A 25000-nucleotide genomic window follows, 5' to 3' on the forward strand; every position below is an offset into this window, starting at 1 on the left:
AAACCACTGCCACCCATCTGCAAAGTTTACTATGGAGGTGTAGGAGGTGTAATACCTCGCTTCCTTTCATCAGTGTTGAACGGTTAAAGTTGGCTCCCAGAATCAAGACCAAGGTCTACGTAAAACCAACTAATGTACGGGCCTTTTACTCCAAGACGTATCACTGATGGCCCATCGGCAACAGCACTTCAAACGCAATTCAGTGTGCCCTCAGCAATAACATACTGTCCAAACATGTTTATTTATTGACTGACCATTGGCAATGGCACTAGACGAATGCAGTTCATTGAGCCCTCGGCACCAAGATAACAGTCACAAAAACATTACTAATTGGCCATTAATTCACCAACGGCAACAGCACAACGATGCAAATCAAAGCGCCTCCTACGTTAGCTATCAAGCAAACCGTCAATCGGTTATGGCAGAGGCTCTAAAAAGATATGGAAAACAAAACCTTAACTTAACTGACGCTAATCTAACAGCAGGGTGCAGAGATGGCGCAGTGGTGAGAACACTCGCTTTCCAATATTGTGGCCGGGGTTCGATTCCCAGACTCGGCGTCAGATGTGGGTTGAGTTTGTTGGTTTTCCACTCTTTCAAGTCTTCTCGGATAAGGACTATAAACTGTAGGTCCCGTCTCACAAATATCTTCTATGTTCATATTAAAGTTCCCTGTGGGACGTTAAAGAACCCAAGCACTATTCGAGAAGAGTAGGGGACAAATATCTTCTATGTTCATAAGTTCCCTGTGGGTCGTTAAAGAACCCAAGCACTATTCGAGAAGAGTAGGGGATAAACTCCCCGGTGTTGTGGCTGTCCTGTTCTTTCCAGCAGAAGTGGCCGGCTTGGCGGTGATGTCTCTAAAAAGGCTTGTGGTGTATGAGGCCACCTAAGCAAAAACAGCCACAAGTCAAAAAGGGACTTTGTCGTGTGATGGAACACGTACATGTAGATGTAGATGTTCCAATTGGCGTCAACGCCAGCTGTACCGGATTCCAAAAACAAGAAAAAAAAACCCGGAGTTTTCGCATTGTAATAAGAGGCAAAACAATCCAGAGAGCTAGGACCCCACAAGAGGTCCAAGGTATCAAAAGCACTGAGAGGTAAGTTGCCAATCATCGCAATCCCTGACTTCACTAGCGACTTGAGCGTTCAAATCTCTCCAAATGGAGATCCATTCAGCGAACTGATGCAAATCATATTATGCTGAAAACAGAATGAAAATATGTCATAAGCCAAGTTGTGTAAAGGTTGTTTCATACAACCAACATCCACAATTCTAGCGGTAGCCTAATTGTCCGTAAACCCTTTAACGCGAGCGTCAAAGCGTCCCCCCTAAAGGCTTGTAAACTGTAGTAAATAGTCAAGAGTTTGCGATGAATCGAACTAAACGATCTCTCTTTTCAGTGAACATAGTATATGACGCAACAAACTCCTCGCTGCCCTTGATAAGGGCTACGCAAGCATACTGCTGGCAACAGAATAAAAAATTTTGCTGTGAGAGAATTGGCTTGAAGAACTGCCTCGTATTTAGGGCAGTTAGGTTTTCACGCCAGAAACTAACTGCCGCAAGACAAAACCCGGCTAGGTCAAATACCGTATCCCAGTTAGGAGAAGATTCAATGGATATCTGACTGTGCCTAGTCATGATACTACACAATCTATTTACAACAGGAGTCATTGACATAACAGAACCGACAAAAGACGTCAATACCAGTACGGAAACCCTGACGATTTTGCTTTGCTTAATCGAAAAAGTACCATGTTCACAGTCCCAGGCAATATAGCCAATCAATCTTTTGGACTGGAATCCAGCTACTCTTCCCTTCGTTTATAACACGACCGGAAGCAAATGAATCGCCTTTAATATGATGAACACCATACTCAGATCTTTGGAAGGAATCCTCGATATCAAAACCATCTTCTAAGTAAACCAAGGAGTGAAAATATCTTGACCTCCAGTACTTGACCAGCGGTTTTAACAATTTAGTAAGATATAAGGAGTGGAAATAATCCAAACGGAAGTACATTAAACATGATAAAACCGTCGTTCTCTACCATAGGGAAAACCCCAGGCAAAACCCAAATATTGCCTATGACGAGGACAAATGTCTAGATGATGATACCCACTGTTAAGATCAAAATTAATAGCGAAACTACCAGCTTGAAAATATTACAATGCTTTCTAGTAACCTCATATGATGAACCTGAAGCCTTGTAGACGGATGCTGATTAATCAGACTTAAATCAAGAACGAGCCTTTTCTTGCCGCACGGTTCAATGGATACTGACAAAGGATTAATATTGTTTAAAACCGAAGAATTGACCTTAGGGATTTTACCATCTTGAATGAGTTCCTGTATGGTTTTGGTAACAAAATCACTGTGATCTAGAGAGGAGCTATTGTTCTTGCGCCAGAATCTAGATGGCATAGACAAAAAGGGGATCTTATAGCCATCGCGAATGGTAGACAAAATAAAATCAAAAGCTTTCAAATGCTCCCAGAACGCAATATGCGTTCTCAGGCAACCACGAACAGAATGCGAGGAGGAACCGCAAAAACAGCTTCTTCTTCAATAAAGTGAAAAAGTTGTATCTCAATCAACTGGTCTTCATCGAAACAATCTTCATCTACACCATCATTTTCCACCGAATCCTGAATTGGGCTTATCTGGCTGACTGTCGGTGAAAACGTTCCAATAGGAAATTGATCCGTGTTGCTGGAAGGCGCTCGTGGATTGTGAGCTCAATTAAGTGACCTCTATGAGTACAGTTGAAGCATAAGTTGAATGGACGAGGTACTCGACGGCCTTACGCAAACAGAGAAACACAGAAAAAGAGCAAATGTGGTAGAAAACCATACAATGAAAATAAAATTTAGCGTAACGTAGGTGCTCAACGAAACCTGAAACCTGGATTGAATATTCCTGAACAAATGACCACCCTGCCTACTGGAAATACGAACGGACAATAGTTCGTAATTAAGAAGTGTCAGACAAAAATTCTTCTACAAGAAATACAAAGAAAATGGCACTTACTGGCTAAGACCTCAAACGAAAGAAAATTCATTTTTATTCTCCCTCACCAAGTTCGTTCGAATGAAAAATATTCTCCTTCTCATTCGGACACCGCAAGGAAAACAGAGACAAAAGACAACCAGAGCAAATACAAGTTGGGCAGCTTGCTTCAGGTAGAAGAAGCTCTGGAAATAGCAAAGAAAGGGCAAACCGGCAATTGAACCCACACATTACCTCGAAAAAGCTTCGGTCTCGACTACTGCGAGTAGCCGTGGCAATAGCAGTAGAGCTCGTGCTATCGAAGTGGGGCTTCCTAGCGGAACTCGCCGACAGCCTTTTCCTCCATCAAACTTTCTCTTGGGCTTTCTCAATCGTCTTCTCATCTCGTGAATCGTCCGCCAATTCCTCCTGCTCGTACTCCTATATAATCGGCTGCCACCAAGACTGGCAAAAATTAGAAGAAAGATCGACAGAGGCCCAATAATGGACTTAAGTACTGAAAAGAATTAGTTGACGAATTTTAATGGCCTCAAATCAAAAGGCCTTCGAATTGAAAAGCAAGTAAAGTCAACGCAAGAAGCGATTGACAATGCAAGAAGCTAGGTGATCACTTCAGCGCGTACGGTCTGGATTCCATTGCAGTGTTCAACAAATATCAATTTCTCACGCCATATATCCTTGCAACGTTACTCTGGTCACTTAGAGCCACTTTCCGAAAAAAAAAAATCCAATTAAGGATTAAGGAGCAAGGATGGTACAGTCGGTTAATGCGCGGCCTTGGTGCAAGAGGTCTCGAGTTCGATTCCCGGATCTCACATCCTCGTTTCGACTTCTTTCCTTTCCGTGTAGCTAAGTAGCTTTAAATACCCGTAAAACGAAGCACTGATGGAGAGGGGGGAGTAAAATGAGCGCACCGTCGACCTCAGGTTTGTCAGTTGAATTACTGTTACGAGTTATCGACGTTAAATATGGTTGCTTTACTTTACTTTCACTTTAATCCTCCCAAAGAATCAAGAAAATTATTTGATTGCACTTGACGTTACGGCGGCCATGTTGGTGGAAAGGACAATAGAGAAAAAGCCTTTTGGGAATTTGACTCTATTATTATGCAAAACTTGAGCTGCATTTTTCTATTGTTTTGGCACCAATATGACCGTCTTATCACGTGAGTGCAATCAAAGAATATCCACTCACAAAGTGCAACACTTACTTCTTTGTGTAGTTGTCCCTATTGTGAATCAACCCAGAGTGCACCACAAAACAGATGCTTTTTTTATTCATTAGGGAAGGAAGTAACAAAATTGAAAAAAATCAACGAACAAAAAGTTGAAAAAAAAAAAAAATTAAAATCGCATGGTGACCCCTATCATTTATTATATAAAGTGGGAGTTTGAGGCTTTTGCAATTTGTTTGCAATTTGCTATTTACTTTAAAGATCTTTAGCGTTCCTGTTGTCTTGGTGTAAGTAAACGTTTGTGCTAATAGAATCTGTTAAAAAAATCATGCGTTTCTTTGTTTAAGCAAAAATTCTAAGTGTTCACTTTTTCAAAAAACAAGCTTAATTATCTCTGAAAAATGCATGGTTACCTCTATTTTTATTTCACATTCAAATAACCCAAACTAAGATCTACTTTTCTGCGTAGTCATACCCACGGAAAACCGTGATTAATGTTAAGAGCTCGTCGTAAGGATACTTTATTTTATGATGTAAACACCGATGAAATACCAAGTGAGCTTTCGCGCGAAAACATGATATCTTGACAGGTGAAGATTGTTATTTTCAAACGTGAAAAGACCACTGTTGCTATGGTTACATATAAAAATCACGCCTTTCGATACCATTCATGAAATGATCTAGTATTTCTTTGGTGGTTATATAATACATAGAATATTACATCGCCGCTTGGAGATACGACATTTCTCTTCTCTTGCTGAAAAACATTTCACTCGCTCGCTGCTCTCACTTATAAAAAATTTTTCAACCGTCGAAGAAAACTGAATTTCGTATCTCCGCGCAGCCTTGTAATACCCTCTGTGTACTGTTCTTGAAAACAATGAAGCCTTTGATCTGGGTAGAAGGCTATTCTTACTTACTTTATGACGCCAGATCTGGGAATCGAACCCGGGCCACATTGGTGGGAGGCGAGTGCTCTCACCACTGCGCCATCCCTGCAGCCCTTTTTAACTCAAGCTTCTTCACTGTTTGGTTTTCACAAAACACTCTGCCGTTTCATATGAGATATTGCCTCAATTACCCGTCAAGTTGACGAGGCAACTGGAAAAACAACACTGACTAAAATATAAATATTTATTCAGAGGCATGGACCACAACTATCAATTTGATTCAATTGACTTGGAACATAATAAATCGTTATTAGAATTTTATGAGGCAGTTTTCTACAAGCGGTCCACCGCATTTCGGGTCGAAAAAAAGTTTGCAATTAAACTTTGCTTACTTAACATTCATGGGTCATAAGTAAATGCATTAATTGTTTTATTTATTCTTACGCCTAAAGGGTTAACATCTGGTCGTTTCATGGCTTACTTTGGGTTAACCCTGAACTTCCTATGGTTTGGTCGAATGAGGTCACCAAAAGACAGTCTGCCTGAAGTCATGATAATTGTTTGTCGAACTAATTTGGTTTGACTGAGTTAGTTGGATCCGCATTTGCGGTAAACAGAAAATGGTAAACAGTATATATGTTTAAACCAAGACAGTCTCCGTATTTTCGAGAATTTCTGTCTTTTCGGTAGCTGCGTAAAAGATGTTGCCAACAGACACGTAATAGTCTTTTGGCAAAGAGCAGAGTGTAGTCGTTTGCGTTGAACGAACAGCGGTAAACGGCATCCTTAAAACCGAGACAAATATCATTTTGTTTTGTTTTGTTTTTTGTTTTCTTTTTTTGGCATTTCTGTCTTTTCAGTGGCTGTTTAAATATGTTACCAACACTGAGAACTACTCTTCACTTCATTCATCGATTTTTTTGCCGGGAAACGGCTGACGAAACGTGCATCGATCCCGTCTTTCCATAACCCGGTAGCAACATAAAAGTTCTGTCACAAATGTCGGTCCACGTTTTTAGATTGACAATTTCTGGTGATGGAGTCATTTTAAGCACTAGCTACATCATGCGCAAATTTAGAAGCGCTTTGATCATTATCACTTTTGGCAAGAGCCAGCATTTGAAAGGAATATTTTATCCATGATAGGTTTAAATTTCTAGACTAATTAAGTGAGATCCTTTTCAAATCAAATAGTTAAATTTGAATAATGAATTTTAGCTTTTCATGTCCGTTTAAGAAGGACTTTATCATAACAGTATGTGGAGGCTCGAGCGAAAAACTGAACATCTGTTGATCACCTTTGTTTGCCCTTTTTGCTAATTGGAACATAAAAATGACAAACAATTACTCTTGAAGCCTTGTGTACAAGGTGTGTTTAATATTCCCTGCTTAGCCCGCTAAGAAGGTGTATTGCTACTTGCTGAATCCCAGGAAACATTGTTTTATATTCCCTCCTAAGTCCGATAAGAAATTGTATTGCTACTTAATTGCTAAATTCCAGGAAACGTTGTTCAAATAAGGAAGAAAAAAACATTTCGGATGCAAGTTGTACGACGAATAATTATTGCACAAGATACATCAAATCAAAGCCTTTTCTTGTTTCTGCTCTATCAAAAATGATACTTTTGAATGATCCTTGCTCGATGGTTAAATGCATGTACGTGTTTTTTTTTTTTTTTTTTTCTTTTGTCTTTTTTTTGTTTTTTTGTTTTTTCTATATCATGAACTATTCCTCTACCGGATATGACAAGAGGATAAAACAGTCAGAACGAAAAAAATTGCAAGAGTTGCTGAATTTTGCAAGAGTCTGTAAGACCCTTTTTTTACAAACATTTTTTTCGTGTTTCTTTCATACTTGGACTAATTGACCTAACTGTTATGTTAAACGGGGCTTTTGTTGACAAGTATTCTTACTTTTAACGCATTTTCATTTGCGGTCCCCGTTGATACAATTGTAATCCTTGTATGTCAAAAGGAAGCTTCATCGATAAAGCTGCTACAAGGGAATTTCGACAGACTGCCATTTTTTAAGCCCTTAAACTAACTTTTTCCCATCGGGTTCTTTAGTGTATTTTTCTTTGAAAGGCTTCTAATGAATATCTGAAAGATGACTTTTATCTGTTGTATTGATCTCTATCAACCCTTTTGTTACATACGGTCAATAAATAGATACAGTAACTGTCTCTGACACTGCAGTTTCCTCAAACCATTGGCCACAATACAAGGAGTAGGATCGGCATCGGGCAAAGGCAATCGAAGAAAGCAGAAAGGTTCTATCCTGAGGAACTCCGCTTTGAGGCAAGTGAACGTCAGTTTTGGGGCTTATTAAGGATCCTTTAAGTCCCATAAGCCCATAAGTCCTCCGAGTTAGATTTCGGGACACATTGTGATATAAAGAAGGTTTTTTTCTAGGCCAATACATTGAACTGGCAAATAGACGGTTTTTTTTTTTGGCGAAAAATGGCTCCGCGTCATTTTTCGCAACCTCACCAAATGTTCGTCATCAATTTTGGAGCGGTGTATAAGAGAATCGAGTTAGCTAAGTTTCCACGTGTTTCAAGGTTATCTTTATTTTACGTGAAGGTTATTTATTCGTCTGATGTATACTTTTGCTACAGTTCCGACGGCCTTACTGATCGTTCTTTTTTCTCGAGCTTCTTCATGGACGTTTTCCTCAGAAACCGATAGAATTTAACTTTAAAACTGAGAAAATATTCAGTACTGCCTTCATTATGTGTCCGCAGATTTAAAACGATTCTTTTGATCCATGTTCTGAAACTCGAGACAGAAATAAGAATTTCACGCAAGGAAAGAGTTATTTCTTTTTCTTGGTGAAACGTTCTTTTCCTTCTTACTCTTTGTTTTTTTTTTTTGTTTGTTTGTTTTTGTTTACCTAGAGAACATTTTATCGTCCCCTATGTTAGGTGTCCTTTTTACCTTGAAAGCAAATATTGCTAACGGTATTTTGCAAGCACCTCGTGTTTTGCGGGCGACAAGGTCTTATTTACATGGGCAATATTACCTCCGAACAAAACGGTAGTAGCTTTTATATCAACAGATTGGAACGAAAAAGGTTGCTTGAGAATGACTCTCAACATGATATTTCGCACATTAATTTCATTTTCATTTAGATCATTAATCCTTACAAAGGAGGTTTTGTTAATAACAAAAGAGTTTTCCTTTAGTCCACATGAAATTAAAAAAAGGCTCTCATTTTCTTCCAAACGCCTGATTCAGGTTTGTTGCCCAGTTGGAATTTTTAATGCAACTCTAGTTTTATTAAATCAGTTCATTTTGTTCGGTTGTTTGGGTGTTCAAAAAGCCTACCGTGAGTACGGCTGTTTAGCTTTATTTTCGGTTTGTCAGTCGAAGGCTCTACGGTGGGGTTATTTCTGTATGACTGTTGTTTAAGAGACCCCACCCACAGACTCATTCAGTTGTTAGGGACTTCGAGTTTACGACGGCGAAGTGGAGAAAAAAGGCTAAAAAGTAGCACTGTGATTGGAATGGTTAAAAGTGGAAAAAAACTGCGTGCCGCACGTGCACGCAATTTCGCTTTTTATTTGTCCGGTGCTCTGCATGCAAGAACGACGTGAACTCACTAAATTTGGGAGGTTTTAAGGACAACGCTCACTCTTTTAAGGACAATTTTCACTGTTAAACCTTTCGTATCAATTGATTTTGAGGATACTTCGTCCACATTGTGCGACGTGAATGAGATGGACTAATTGCAAAAGACTTACGAATCTTCAAAGCACTATTACGAAATTACGCTCACCATACATATGTGCATATACACTTCATTGACCGCTGCTTATAGGGTCTTTTCAGGGCCGATGAAACACAATCACGGTGGAACAAAATATTTAACATCAACTGTTAAGAATCCCAACTACCCGGAGGCAAATCAGTTGGTTATTTACAAGTGCAGCGAAGAGGTTGAACCAGGGACTACCAAGAAGAAATTAAAAGGGCGGATCTCAAGGAAAGCGTACAACCACTGAGACGCACTGCCCACGCACTGCCCGCGCACTGCTTCTGATCTAAGTATCCATTAAGGGGCCGTTACATAAAATGAACGCATTTATATATTTTTTATTTGTTTTGTTTTGTTTATTTTTTTTTTGAAATTGTAAACTTTTTCAATCAATACGTGCATCAGCAATTTCCAAGCACCTCCTTCAATGTAATTTTAGCCGTTATTTTGATCAGTCAATGCCGTACCGGGAGTCAAGGTCGGTAGCAGAAAGCAGCGAAGGGCCAACTGCGTCCAAAAGCGATTGCACGGGCCGAAATCCCGGGATGACTTGTTTGGTACGACGCTCCAGCGCCAGTGTCTGGAGGTACTGCGTTTTAACCGCGCACAGGTGGCTCAGTTGGTTGAGTACCGGACTGTCACGCGGGAGGTCGTGAGTTCAACTCCGGCGGGACCAACACTCAGGGTCTTTAAATAACTGAGGAGGAAGTGCTGCCTTTGTAATCACATCTGCAAATGGTTAGACTCTCTAGTCTTCTCGGATAAGGACGATAAGCCGGAGGTCCCGTCTCACAACCCTTCAATGTTCACAATCCTGTGGGACGTAAAAGAACCCGCACACTTGTCGCAGAGTAGGGCATGTAGTTCCCGGTGTTGTGGTCTGTCTTCTGTGGTGTATCATGGTTGGGAGGGTAAAATGCTTGAAGAGGGCCGTAAGTTAGAAAACTGTAACAGGTTATTACGTCTCCCTCTCTCAAAAAATAAAGATAAAGATAAAGACAATTACTGTATGTATTCATCGGTAATTTTCCTCCAGTTTGCAATTTTGATCTTTTATTTTTGTTGTGTCCTTTTTGTTGTAATTTGTATAGACTATTTTCTACGTCTCTTACGTTAAATACCCTTTTTTCTAGCTTTTACATTTTTCAATCTTAACAATTGTTCTGCCGAACGTGGAACAGCCGACTTGGTATTATATTCAGTACTTTATTGAGAAGATCTAGTAAATTAGTATTCGGTTCACTTCCATGAAAATTTATTCTAACTTGGTTATCTCTTTTTAAAAGTTGCTCCATATGCGTAAATAATAGGCGAGAAATCATCTAAAATCGAAAAGATTTCTTTAATTTTTCATGAGGCACATTGCACACTAGTTTTAGCCTGGCGTTTGTCGTAAAGCGAAGTTGCCAAATACGTCTAGTATCCTGTTACCGTCTTTCGACACCAGCTAATTAGATATTGTTACCAAATATTGTTTGAATATCTTTCAAGCTGTCGTTTGAAGTGATCGCCGGCCGTCATCAAATTTATGGAATTGTGCCATACGCTTTTCAGTGATCTATAAAGACCTCGTCTTCATAGTTCCATTTTTTTTTTTTTTCAACAGTTATCGCCAAGTTATGGACACCTACGTTTGTTTGACTGTTCTTGCTATTGTCGCTGTATTTCAAGGTAAGAACGTGAATAAGTCATACTAATTACAGCTGTCTCTTTTCTTTTCTTTATGTTTCATTTTTATCTTGGTTATGCGTGCTAAGCCATGCACAATAAAAGACTTACGGAAGTTTTTTGTAGTCTATACGAACGCTTGCTGAGTTAAGATTGTTCCCATTAAACGGGCTTTGCTTTTTTTTACTGAGAAATAGCTGTAGTTTAACTCCTAGCTAATTTATTAAAGGATGTAAAGAGCCAGAATATCTGAATAAGAAAGATACTTTCCTCTTTACCATTGTATCATTTAAGTTGTAAATGTGCTATATTGAATGCCATAATCACTATTCATATTGTAGCGTCTTTGTAAACCGTATTCATTACTTGCCGCAAACCCTGAGGAAGAAAAGCAACGTGTTTCGATATATTATCTTTATGTAATATGTTCCTTCACCGTTATATCAACATCGAAAGTCCCTAAGCTTCCCGGCCCTTAGTCTGGTGTCACAATTCCTCCCTGTAATTTCGGAAAACGAAGACGTCTCATCAAACTTCGCCATGACTTTTCGTTTCATTTTGTTATCCTGAAAACTTGTTTAAGTACTACCAGCCTATCAAAACAGCGGCTAGCAGTTTCATAAAGCACTTCTCGACCCCAAATTCTTTTCTAAACCTTTACAAAACGGGCCCGTCTAAAGGTATTCGGTATTTTGCCATTTCTATCCAGGGCGTCGGCAAGAATATGATATTACGCTGTAGGAAATGCTGAAATTTTAACCGTATTAAAGCTATAAAAGTCCTTGGAAACGAACAGTCCTGTGTGTGAAAGAAACAAAAACGTTTTTGTGCTACCAAGCATATTTGATTGTTATTTGCAGTTCAGAGTGTGACGACAAAGGCAGTGGAAAATGAAAATATGGTTTGTATCTCTTCTGGTAATGACTAACATAACTGATGACTGTATAGTTTCTAAACAATTTTTTCGAGTCAATTTCAAGAGGATTAAGCCAAGGTTGCGTCTAGTGGGGAAACCTGGATCTGGATTTTGTCGCGGATTTCACTTATTGAAATCCTGACATGGATCGAAATCCGTATTTTCCAATAGAAAGCACCCCAAATCGACAAACAGCTCCCTCAAAGCTATTAAACGCTTCTGTCCTCAACCTGTTTTGTTTTTTTCAAAGTTTACCTTCTCTTTGCGTGACTGTGGAAAGCTTTACTTTTACATAAAAGCTGCCAAAATGTTTTAAAACACTTGTTCTGAATTGCGAAACAACAAAGGAAGGGAATCAATGTTCAAATTACTATCCCTGGCATATTGACTCATTTCTTTTCTTGTTTCACCGTTCAATTATGGGCCTGTCAAGTTCCCAAATCGTACTGAAATACCACAAAAAAAGTGAATAAATAAATAAACCAATCAATCAATCCTTTAACCAATATGAATAAACGGGCATTTATCAGAGAAAACTCGCATTAAAGGCGAAGCAAGCTACTTTAATCATCGCCTAAAATGCTATTGTTTTTTGGCGACATGTACTTGCAGTGCTAAAATTCGTAAGACCTGGTATCACAGATTAGCAAGTTGAGAACTGATTGACTGTGATTGATTAGCCGTTGCTCCACCGGAAATCAGATAGTGCCAACCAAAACCTTAGATGTGTGAAGTTGATCTCAAGTCTGTGTCAAGCAAAATTATAGATGCGTGAAGTCAAAAATTTAATAATGCCATCTTAATTTCTCGACCTCATCGCAAGCTCTGATAGTCATGGGACCATCAAAACTTAAAAAAAAAGGTTTTTAAGCGGTGCTGACAACTGAATGGTTTGTGTTCTTTGATTTACATCCACTTTGGACCCAACCGGAAGCAGTTCAATGTTGAGACTTTTTATTACATGCACTTTGCCCAGTTAACTGATATCAGTTTTACAAAGCAGTCAACAGAATCTTCATTTTTACAAGGCGGTAAGAGCAAGAAGTAAACACGGACGACTCATGCTCTAGCCTGGCGCGAGATGAAACCCCCTTGAGAGCATCTGTTTCGTTCTGAAATTATTTAAATTCAACTAATTCTTGTTCTTTCGATCACTGGTTCGGTTTTGTTTTTCATGCTTACCCCTTAACAGCAAACTTTGTTTAGTTTATGCGTAAGGATATTAACAAATTTTTATTCGACTCTTTATCGACTTCTATCTCCTGACTCAGTCCATTCACTCCTCCACGGTGTAGACATGTGGATTGACTGGAGGTTCCACGAGCTCTGAAAGGAGCTCCCGGTTTTCAATGCTCTGCATTTCTGTCAAAGAAGACATTTCAAAACGAAGAGACAATAGAGAAACGCAGAAAAGCGTCTCTTCTCGTCAAAAGTAATTAGATCGGAGCGGTAAAGCTTTAGAGTTGCCCGCATCAGTAGATGCTCATTAGTATTTATCGTTAACTTATCGGGGTCATGTTTATTAAAAGTAAAATACATTGAAGGCACTTAACGGGTGTTTATAATGTCACTGAAGCGTATGCTAAAAGCAGCAAACTGCAAACGGCCACGATCGTGGAAATAATTTTCATTTTAAAAAAGACACACCTCACTGGGTCGCACTACCTCTCAATAGCTCTTTAATGTGACGAGTGCAACATTGTGGGGGCAAGACTATGAATTAATTACAACACTCGAGGAAAGTTTAAAATTAGACAACTCAGTTTAATCTTAGAGGTTCGGGTTTGGTTGCAGGAATGGCCACTACTGGTCGGAATTACGGGAAAATTGAGCAGGGCCATCTTAGAGTATCAACCAAAAAAAGCCATAAGAATACTTATTTCCTTACCCCTTGTTTTTCGAAAATTTCCTTCTAAAATGGAGAAAGCCATAGAAACAGCCAAAAAATATATAACACTTCTAAGTGAACCACCGACGTAAAAACAGTCACATCTTTTTTATTAACTTCTTTACCTCAAAAGCCATATGAATACTTCATTGTTAACTGAATAGTTATCCTGCAAGGCAAGGATTCTCAATCGGTTCTCCCAGCTTTCGGCCGACTTTCTTTATTGTTTTCTGTACAATTCTCAAATAGCTTTCGAATTTAGCGCTGCAAAGAGGGGAAATGTCCCGAATGTGTCGGAGCATTGTGGGCGATGTGGATTCAAGAAATTTCGTGCTGTTTTGTTAATAAGATTTCCTATTTCTTTTCATTAAATTATTTATTCATTTGTTTTGCAGCAAAAACTTCATTTCCGAATGAGACGGAGTGAGCTTGAAGAGTACTTTGGTGTAAGCTCGTACGATAAAGGTAAACTTTGCATTGCTAAAAAGAACGTTTTCCACAGGTAATGAGAGGTCTTCACTATTGCGCAAGCTGTGCGCAAGCTGACGACTAGCATACGCATGCGCATTAAATTACTTTTAATGAGCATTGGCAGGAGGAGCCCATGAGTAGGAGCCTCCCCGTGCACTGTATCTTTGAGACAACCTTTGCGCGTATCTTTCTATTTTTATAACTAATCAATAAGAAGGAAACTGCATTTACATCAATTTGCATACATTTTTTTTGCTATTTTTGTATTCATTTGACAATAACTTAATTCTGATTAGCCATTCTAAACAATGCTTGCTTGGCCGAAGAACTCGGGTGTTCTAAAAGTAGATACGCTCAAAGGTTGAATAGTATGGCCAATATAGGAGAGGCACTCTTCTAGTCATGGGCTTCTCGTATTGAACAAAATATATATATATATATATATATATATTTTATTTTGCTTCGTCGACACTTGTAATCTAGTTTCTATTTGTTATTGTTTTTGTTATTTGCATTCTTAGTCGTCATTAACGCCAAATTTACGTTCGATTCTGCAACACCTTGAATTCTTTCAGTTTTGCGATTCCCTTTTATGCTCCCCTTGCCATGCCTTTACAAATGCCATTTCGTAGGTGTTTAGATTTTTTCATTTTTTTCTTTATTTAGCACGTAACATGTTCTTAACTCAACCAGTGCTCTCACCACTGCCTCATACAAAAAAAGGCATACTGATCAAGAGATTACGGCTGAGGCCGCGTATATGAAAACCCTTAATACATGAAAGACAGATACTTAAAAAGTATATGATGTATCTATGATGGTCTAAATGTTAATTTGAAAAAATGCATGCTACTAGTGTTCTTGCTTGCGACGTAAGCCAGCCTTATGCCGATTGCTCCTTGCTAAATGTAAAATGTAAAAAAAATATTTTTGGTTGGAAAACAAATCAATATTTGTGTTCGTTTTTAGTACCTGATTACGATGTAGCGGCCCCTTTTCAAACAGATGAAAATGGCAATTTTGTCTCTCACGAGTTCCTCTTACACGCAAAGCATAAACGATCCACTGAAGAACCCAACGCTTGGTATTTTAACATCAAAGCATTTGGGATGTTTCTGCATCTAAATCTTACACGAAACAAGGATTTCTTGGCACCTGACTTGAGAATAGAGCGCCACCAAAATGGTAGTGTCAATTATGAGGATGTTCCTCAGGATTCCTTCCTTCGAGGTCACGTTAACTCGGTACCGGGATCTTCGGTCTCTATCAGTCACGACCATGGTTTGGTAAGCAATATTCCGAAAACCGTCTTTCTGACAGTTTCCATGAAATCGCATATTAAAGTAATGTCTTGTAAACTGAAAAAAGGTACGAAAAGGCCTCATCGCGTGATTTATAACAAAGCCCTAAAGTAAGAGAGTATTTCGACGATACCCATCCGATAAGATTGTCCAGACGTTGAAGAAGTACCAGACTAATTACCCACATTCAATCATCACTCTCTCTAGCAGAAAAGCAAACTCTCAATTCTGTTGGGTCACTGTGAAAATCATTTCAGAGACTGGTGGAGTACTGCATACATATGTAAACAGCGTATCATTTCTTTACATCCCTGAGGTTGATGACTTACTGAAAGTATTCGGTTGCAATCGTTCATGGCTTCAGCCGTTTAATACGTTTCTTCTTCAGATGGGAATCATCCAGCTGATGGATCAAACCCTCTTTCTTCAACCACTGGCCAACCATCTTTTGCCTGGAAAGTCTAGCAAAGGCAAAGCTCACCTTGTATTCAGGCGCTCAGTTGACAACGAGATTTCAAATGGTAAACAGTTCTGTTTTGTTACTTTTAAGGGATCATCCAAGTCAATTGTTGAAAGTACAAAAATATGTGGACCTAAACATAGTGCTCTTTCAATTAGAATGGGTCAGACAAAAACCTCTATATTTTATTGACTCAAATCTACGTGAAGCATATCTTGTTTCACATTCCCTGAAGGAAAAGAAAGAGAAGAAAATTTAAAAAGACTAGTTTATTTTCGTGGGTTCCGGACAAACGCTCTAGGTTTTTAATTTACTGATGAGAAAGTCCTTCCTCTCTAATTTTATCCTCTTCTAGTGGACTTGTAAGTCTTCTTGTATGGGTACTATAAAAAAAGAAGAAATGAAAAGAAACATTTTTTTAAAGGAAAGCTGATTTAAATCTAGCTGTTGGTGAAACGTAATAGATTGTACTTAATCGACGACGGAGAAGACGGCTACGAGAGCGCAACGAAACAGTAACTTTAACGCATTGACTCCCGGGAGTTCCGCTATTGACGCGTAAAATCGTCTGGCGTTAGACAGAGTAAAATACTATTATGAACGATTCAGGCCCGCTTGAGAGTCAAAGGTTTAGGGTGCTTAAGCACGCGCGTTTTTAAGACGCGGACGGCAACTGGAAGTAAGCTGTTTTCCCTTTTAATTTGTCTTCACACAACCACACTTACATTGCTAAGTGTCTTTTCTCCATTACAGATGAACAGTATAAAAATCTAAGAGACACCACTGCCCTGGCACGCGAAATGTTCTCTTCCGGTTGCCGTTCGCGTCTCAAAAACGCGCGTGCCCCGCAGGTGCGATTTATATTTTAGTACTTTTTCTCAAATTTTGCCTCCTGTCAACCACGGCAAATAATAAAATTTGAGGTTACATAGAAGACGCGAGCTTCCGACAACAAATTTTCCCTTTCTTCTCCAAGCACGTATACCGTTCATTTCAGGTCATGGTTGGTGGTCATGTATATAGAATTTTATAGTTCACCACTAAATTTTCTCCGATTCGTATTGGTTTAAATTGATCACGTGACGCGATAGTGTTCGTACGCGGACAGACACTATCAGCCCATAGTGCCCGTCCGAGGAAAACACCCGGATGGATAGTAGTCGTCCGCTGAAAAAACAGTTGACAGTTGTACGCTATTCTTTAACCAATGTACGCTGCGAATTATTGACATTTGTGACAGCCTGTAGAAATGAATAAATATTTGATTGATCTGACTGTTTTTCAACTGGCGCGCAGAAGAAAATTTAGTGTTGAACAATAAAGACAATAGAGTGTTTATGTCTCGGAACTATCGGTCTGATAGCTGTCCCTTGGAAATTTGATGTTCTTTAAACTAGCATATTAGCCCTCGAGGCTTCGCTTCTCGGGCAAATATTTGTTTTAAAAACATCAAATTTCCGCGGGGCAACTATCAGCCGATAGTTCCTCGACAGAAACACTCTATTGTCTAAATAGGGGTCTTTCTGCAGGTAACGGTAGGATTGTATTTTTTGGTTAGTTGGGATTATCCTGTATTTTTTTTACGTAATCTCTTCTACGGTACTCGCTGAAACAACCAATTAGCGATAAGATACGTTACCATCTGAGGGATTTGCCTCATTTCTTCGTCATAACAATTATTATTGCCAAGATCCATAAACGCAGAATAGTCGATCTCTCAGTATTACCTAAATCACAATTGCATATGAAGATGTTTATGCAACTCATATTTTTTTGTTTTATGCTTTTGTTTGCTGTTTTGGCACGGACCATGCACAAACCCCACCTATTTATTTATTTATTTATTTTATTATTATTATCTTCTTTTTTGGTGGATACAGCCAAACAAGACTTTCGATTAATCTATTCAAAACTCAGCTGTAGCCGTTCTGAAATAGATCGGTCGTGTTCCTTTTATGCAACGCAGCTCGAGACTTCGAACTTCTGTGATTGTGAAATGTCACATCCCCGTTGACCAGGTCCGATCTCTCTCATTCAATTCTCTTGAATAATAAATAAATAAATAAGTAAGTAAGTAAGTAAGTAACTAAGTAAGGAAGAAAGTAAGGAAGTAAGTAAGTAAATTTATAAATTAAAAGATAGATGAATAAATAACACACAAAAATGTGTATTTTTATTTCTCTTCAACCCTAGCAACCCAATCAAGCACAATCGGACTGGGAGACATGCCATTCCTTGATGCAAATGAAATAATTCCACGACATTATTATCTCCAGATTGGATTGGTGGCGGACAAGAATGTCATCTTAGCGCATGGCGTTGACAGAACCAAAAGCTTGTTAATGAGACTGGCATTCCTTGTAAGCTTAAGTTAACCCTCCATAAATAACGTAATGTATACAGTGTTGAATTGTTTCCTCATGCAGTAAGTGGTATGCAAATATCTCTCAGTTCAAACGCGCGCCGTGATTGGACAATTTAGAGGGCCGTTCTTGTACAATAGGGTCCATTGATTGAAAAATGTTTTTTGATGATTAATTAAAAAACCCACTGTTTGAAGTTATAATGTTGCTAATGCAATTTTCTCTGGTCAAAATTCAAGTTACACTCATATCATAAATTGAAAAGAAACAAAAAAACAAAAACAAAAACAAAAAAAAACGCGTCTCAAAGGAGTTAACTTTGGCAACTTTATTCGGTTCGTGAGCAGTTCCTTACAAATTTCCGAAGGGAAGATTTTATTCCTTTAAATATCCGGACACTTCGAATTTGGCAAACATTACAACAGACTAAACGATAGGAAACAATTTAAGCATTTTCTATCACTTACACGTAAATCAAAACTATCGCTCAAAGTCTTTCAGATGCAATTGATTTTTAGGCCTGCTGACTTTATCAAGTTTGAATAGGAAACCATGGAAGCATCTTTTCGTGATATCCTTCGTTAGGGAGCTTAAGCATTAGCGACGTTTTTTAGCCACTGACGGCCACCGGAAGTGAATTTTTCGCATACCAGGACAGTAGTGTAAGCAGTGTAATGTAAATGTGGTCGTGTGAAGAGGAGTTAAACGGGAAAACAGCTCATTTCCTGTCGCATGCCTAAAGCTTCCCAATAAGTAACTTCTACGATGAAATTAAAATAAAATAAAATACAAGAAAAAAAAAGCTCCCCAATACTACCTTTTTCAGCAGTCTCTGGAGATAAGTAGATATGAAATTAAGTAGCAATGACCATTTTTTGCACTGAATTATTATTATTATTATTATTATGGACACTTAGTGATATTGCGGTTTTACATGATCAATAGCATAGCGAGACTAGTCCTAGGCTATGCTATATAATTTATAAATATGAATGTTCAGTTAGACTATTCCTTTCAACGCTCTGCTCCGTTCTTCCTATCTCTTATAGGTATAAAAGTTCTTAACTATTTCAACGTTTTGTGATATGATCCATCAGTGGCTCTTCATTATTAGATATTGCGTCTCTTCTTCGTTCTTTCCAGTTAAATGTTCATTGAGATCATTCTTCAAGCTCTGGTGGTATTCTGCTAGGAAATCAAAAACTACATTTACTTGGTTGACTTTGTAATCAGGGTATTGTTGTTTAATACCCGTCCTTAACTCTCTGTATTTGTCTTGCTTGGTCTTCCACCTATCTGATATCAAGCCTATACCGCAAACCGTTCCTTCGATGAGTAGCCATACCTTCTTTTCTTTGTCCATTACTGCTATATCTACTTTGTTGGCGTTGTTTTCCGGCTTTTTCTCCATATGGAATTCAATGTTCCAATTTACTTTGGCTAGTGAGTTCTCTATGACCGGTATCGATGGTCTTTGTTGATACCATGGTCGTTTGTGATCACTTTCTTCATTGAAACCATAGGCTGAGAGTAGGTACCTAGTGGTAGTAAGGTCGAAGCATTTTAACGTGACGTGATGTGTATAGAGACTGTGCTATATTTGGGCATGCGCTCATAATATGGGTAACAGATTTATAATTATTATTATTATTATTATTATTATTATTATTATTATTATAATTAATATTATTATTATCTTTTGATCCTTTTTTTTGTTTTAATTCAAAATGAATTTTAAAAAATTATAATACAAATTTAAAAAAAAAGACAATTGTCAACAATAAATACGTTTGAAGAAAGTGGCCTTAAAAGAAAAATTGCCGGAAAAATCAAGGAAATAGATGAATATAATATATAACTTTCATTTAAAGTATTTCTACCTGATACTGAAAACGAACTTCAAGTTCTTTTACCATATATTTTATTGCAGCTTAATCACATTTATCAGCATCATTCGATCGGCCGCCGGAAAATTACTATCAAGTTGTCTCTAATGCAACTTGTCCAAGATGGAGTGAGTATATGTGTTTTTTTTGTATTTTGTTAAATATCCTTCAAAGAGTGTTATAACGTAGGCAAAAATTAGAACTACGTACTCTTACTTGTTATGACACGATCCTTTCTATCTGATGATTATGTTCTCCTAGATCGATCACAAGGTTTTGTATTTATCTTTTATTAATTGATTTTAATAAGGCGAAGACGAAGCAGTATTAGTTCCATCTTTTCGTCTTTCGTTTATTCATTTTTAGATTCGCATATTCTAGCATTCCATTTGCTGAGCATTCTACCGATAACATATTCCTTTTCAGCTTGACTATGGCCCATCTCCGTCCAATCCTTCGAGGCTAAAAGCTCTCAGTGAATGGACAAACACCAAGTTGAATGTTCCAGTTTCCAAAAGGCCTGATGTAATGTCTCTTGTTTCGCGGTAAGTAAAGTGGGTGTAGTAATATTTCTATGAAAAGGAGTAGAACTCTAACAAGTTTATTACATTACTGAAACGCACACGAAAGTAACTGAAACTAAACTGAAAGACAAGAGACTACATTACTGACCGACTTTTTGCAATAACGTGTATAAAGACAGGGGCGAGAAGACAGCGTAACTTGCTCTACAGGGAGAATGCCACCTTTACCAGTATTCGAGAGCCATCCTTTCTACCGGTACCACGAGTAATTTCCGTAACGTCACATGTTGCGTTGGGAAAGTGCTTTCTTGCACTCTCAAAGATCTGGTGTAGCCACCCTCCAATCGAAGTCATATCATTTTTGATCTCCCCTTTCTTTCCTGAAGAACTTAATTGCATCACTCTAGCCAGAAAGAAAGTTTAAAAATTTTGATTTCCAGATTCGATTAAGCTTTATAAAGCCGCACAATACATATGCCCTTCTTTATAAGAGAACTATAAATTTTTCGTCCATGAATTTTACTAGTTTGTTCCCGCACAGTTACGTTGAAACTTGCTCCTTCACTGTTGCTTGACTTAACTGATTCAATTGTTACAAGTACAAAGTACAAGTACAAAAAGAATTATTTTGACCCGTTTTTTTTTTTTTTTTTAATACAAATGTATGTAAAGTATTTTTGAAGGGCTATTTGTTCAAATTCAAACTGTATAACTTATTATAATTAACGAAGCTTAAAATGACATTAAGAATGGCGAGACATGTTTTTGAAGCTTAGAACTCTTGTGCCTTTTCAGATAATATTTCTTCCCTGCTAACCTGGCTTGCGACCGTTTGTAAGAACTATATATCTCGCCGCACAGTCCTATCTGAATGCCGTACAATCTTTGATTACAGTATATTGATCGATGGCTCTGATTTTCCTTTCCAAATGATGTGTGCTACAATTACAATGAAAGAGGAATTTATACAGATTTATTTCTTTGAACCCGTTTTAACGTAGCACACTGTACTGACTCGAAGCAATGAGGCACTACCACCGGAAGAGCTCAATAATATAGTTGCAGAATTATGTAGCCCTCGCTTTCAATTAAAAATTTTTTTGTTTCCTTTTAATTGCAGTGGAGGCGTAGGAGGTGAGCTTTTGAAAGAATAGTTTTATAAATTCTTACTTTAGTGATCAATATAAGTGAGTCTAGAGAAGGACTCTTGCTGATAACCTTGACAGGGAGCAGTTGTTGGGATTCCTTATGTTTAGAGACAAGTAATCCGATTTGATCAATGGATCAAGAAGATAAGATACTTCGGTCTAATAGCACCTTCTTTCCAGAAACCACCCTTTGAACATAGCTCTGGCTGTTTCAAGACTTGTTCAGTAATTCTTGCGGTAACTGTCTGTCTATCTTTTTATTATTTTGCTGTTGTTAATGTTCTTGTAGCAGTTTTTATGGCTGACCTCGCATTGGTTGCGGTCACCGTGACTTGAGAGAAACACAGTGTAAGTTGCACTAGTGTTGACACTACTCTATAGTGTCAACTCTCTGGTGTCTGGAATCCATAGGAGAACACTAAACAATAGAATTTGATTTAAGGCTGCTGTTACTCCCTAATGCAACCGTCACCATTCATGGTGGGTGTCATACTACCATATGTGTCCCTGTTTCAATTTCAGGTTTGGCAGACTACAATCGAATATGTAAAAGCACCTGTTTTACTGTCTGCAATGACGTAGGACTTCAAACTATTGGTATTCTTGCACACGAAACTGCGCACACGTAAGTTAAACACAGGCGACTTGAATATTAATTAGCATGGTAGACAGCTGGTCTTATTTGGCGGATTTTGCAGGGTGGAATAACTCATGAAGGCCTCACCGAAAATAAAAGATAAAATTGCCTGAGCAAATAGATACACTCTTAGTCTTCCAGAATGTAGACGCTATCAATGAGCCCTGTATCACATCATTAACTTCAACGAAGGAAAAGAGGTTAAAAAAGCGAAAAGAGCCAAAAAAAAAACTTGAAAGGTTAAAAATCGTTCACCATTCCAAGATAGGGGAGGGAGGAGAACCCTAGGTGCTGTCCATACAATGCTCTCGCTACTATTTAGTTCGAGGGTAATGACGTATAATTTCAATTAAGGAACATCGGACGTGCGTCGCTTTGCATGCCATGCTAAATGATAGGCCCATACATACATACATACATACATACATACATACATACATACATACATACATACATATATAACTAGCTGCATATATATATATATACATTTATACAACATACATATATATATATATATATATATATAGTGAGTAAAAAGGAAGCGAGGACGGACAACTTCTGACGTTAAAAAGTTAAAAAATTAAAAATTTACTAAAACGTTTCGGTCAAAGACCTTCTTCAGTTATGACAACTTTTGAATAAAAACGAAACTTAAATAAGATTTAGGCGCTAACAATTACACAATACCAAGTGACAGCTGTCAAAAAAATATATAAGATTGCAAAAAAGAAGAACAAAAAGTGGTGCTAATTTGTACATGACAAAAAAGCTAAATTAGCGAAGCAAAAAAATTAACAAAACCCCTAGAGGGGCCCTTAAACAATATAAATCATAATGAGCTTCCCGGCCAGGGCCTTTGAGTTCAGCTAAAACCTAAGGGCCTGACGAAATCCAAGAAAAGGGCCTTAGAACGGTTAATCATGTAGGAATGTACACTATGGGAAAGGAAACTAATTGTAAATTCCTTCCTTTTATTTAAGCCGTGGGGTGCTAGAGAGAACAGCTGAGCACTCCAATAAGCCTTTTTTGTAATTAAAAGCCTATCGATTTCTTCAGAGTTGCATGAAGCCTGCACCTGATCAATGCATTGAAATGAAAAATCATCTAGGGTATGTGGGATTTTGTTAAAATGCACTGCTACTTCGCAAGTTGTTTTGTTGGTAAGCATAGCAGACTTGTGATTACGGAACCTAATTCTAAAATCAGTGGTGGTAGATCCCACATATTGCAGGCGACATTTCTTGCAAGAGGCTAAATAAATAACGTTTTTAGAATCGCAGGAAAGACTGGAATGAATGGTGTATTTTTTTTCCGTCTTAAAGCTAAGGAAAGATTTAGATTCCACAAATAAATTCTTACAAAGATCGCATTTAATCTTATTTAAGTTTCGTTTTTATTCAAAAGTTGTCATAACTGAAGAAGGTCTTTGTCCGAAACGTTTTAGTAAATTTTTAATTTTTTAACTTTTTAACGTCAGAAGTTGTCCGTCCTCGCTTCCTTTTTACTCACTACAGTCGTTCATGTCGTGAGGTTTGGACTAGGAATCTTGCAGATCCTCCTGACGTGGTGACACCTTTGTTGGCCTGAGAGACTCACTAACAGTTATATATATATATAGATATATATATATATAATATAAGTAGAATGATAAAGACTGAGTATCCAACGATGATGCCACTTGCGAGGAGGATCCAAAAGGATACAAAACGTCTTGACTCAGATAAGTTAATAGGGAGAATGAAAAAACGAGTCGCTGGCGAACTTCTCACAGGTCTAGTATATTTTAATCTCATGTAAACGTTTCGCCCTTCGGGCTTCTTCAGTACACGCTAAAAACTAAAAACTAAAAATACCTGGTACAACTGAACTTGCGCTATTTACCAAAACCATGAACCAAAAGGTGTAAAATGTTAAAAATTACAAAAAAATTATAAAAAATCACATATTATTGTGATTTTTTATAATTTTTATAATACACTTTCCTTCTTACATTTGTATATATATATGTATAGAAAATAATGAGGGGTCGCATCCAGGATGAATCATTTTTAAAACTTTAAACTTTGTTCCCTGGCACAAGCTTTTTACAACCTGAGCTTCACTCTTCTAAAAATTTAGAAATTTCATCAAAATATGATGTCATTTGTGTTCAAATGTCATAGCCTTGGAGTGGGTCACGACCACCAAGCTCCCACCTGTCCCAATGGAAAATTCATTATGGCTACATCGCTGCCTGGAGGACCATTGGCGTTAAAGTGGTCACCTTGCAGCAGAGACAGAATTCAAGCTTTATTGAGGTAAGCAAATGGGGTATGTTCAAGAAACCATGAACCTTAAAATGTGTTTAGTGGCCTTGTGCCTTGCCAGCTGCTCCTGTTGTCACATTGAGTCCATGATGGTCTAGTGCTCTTTGAACCAATCCCCCCCCCCCCCCCTCCCCACCACCAAAGAAAAATGGCAAAAAAGCAGTACATGTCTTTGCGTAATTCCTCTCAACACATGAGGGAGATAACACATGAGGTAGATAACAACGATAAAACTTTATCAGCTTCACTGGATAAAGTACACCAGTTAATTAAGGGGAGGTCGCATACAGCTCAGACCAGGTTAGTCTGGAATTTGATAGACGAAATCCAGTAGCAACCTCTCCTATACGAGTTTGTAAGATTTCTGACAGTGAACTTGCGTCTCTCCAACCCAAGATTTGCTGAATGCATGGCTCTTTCCTCAGTTATTTCTGATACAATTCAGAAAAACATTAATTTGAGTATCCAACTTGATCTTGGAGGGTGGTTGATTAAAATGTCATCACTAGCGTTGCTAATGACATTTTGAGTTCCTATCGGTCATCCCGGAATATTCACACTTTTATTTGTTCTTGTACTTTACCTTCAATTTCT

At 38.1% G+C, this 25000-nt stretch overlaps 1 protein-coding gene across 2 annotated transcripts in view; it reads left to right on the forward strand.

Annotated features, from left to right (window-relative positions):
• The first annotated feature begins 10450 nt into the window (after positions 1 to 10450).
• LOC138030963 (A disintegrin and metalloproteinase with thrombospondin motifs 6-like) overlaps positions 10451 to 25000 on the forward strand; it is a 51612-nt gene continuing 37062 nt past the window's right edge. For both annotated transcript variants that reach the window (XM_068878817.1, XM_068878818.1), the window contains exons 1-11: positions 10451 to 10509; positions 11367 to 11407; positions 13706 to 13775; positions 14751 to 15067; positions 15471 to 15603; positions 17736 to 17902; positions 19836 to 19919; positions 20218 to 20336; positions 21436 to 21449; positions 21986 to 22088; positions 24263 to 24397. In XM_068878817.1, coding sequence (XP_068734918.1) covers positions 10458 to 10509; positions 11367 to 11407; positions 13706 to 13775; positions 14751 to 15067; positions 15471 to 15603; positions 17736 to 17902; positions 19836 to 19919; positions 20218 to 20336; positions 21436 to 21449; positions 21986 to 22088; positions 24263 to 24397 — 1235 coding nt within the window. In that variant the 5' untranslated portion in view covers positions 10451 to 10457. The remainder of the gene's footprint in view (positions 10510 to 11366; positions 11408 to 13705; positions 13776 to 14750; positions 15068 to 15470; positions 15604 to 17735; positions 17903 to 19835; positions 19920 to 20217; positions 20337 to 21435; positions 21450 to 21985; positions 22089 to 24262; positions 24398 to 25000) is intronic.

Source organism: Montipora capricornis, chromosome 13, assembly GCF_036669925.1.
Source record: "Montipora capricornis isolate CH-2021 chromosome 13, ASM3666992v2, whole genome shotgun sequence".
Taxonomy (NCBI): Eukaryota; Metazoa; Cnidaria; class Anthozoa; order Scleractinia; family Acroporidae; genus Montipora; species Montipora capricornis.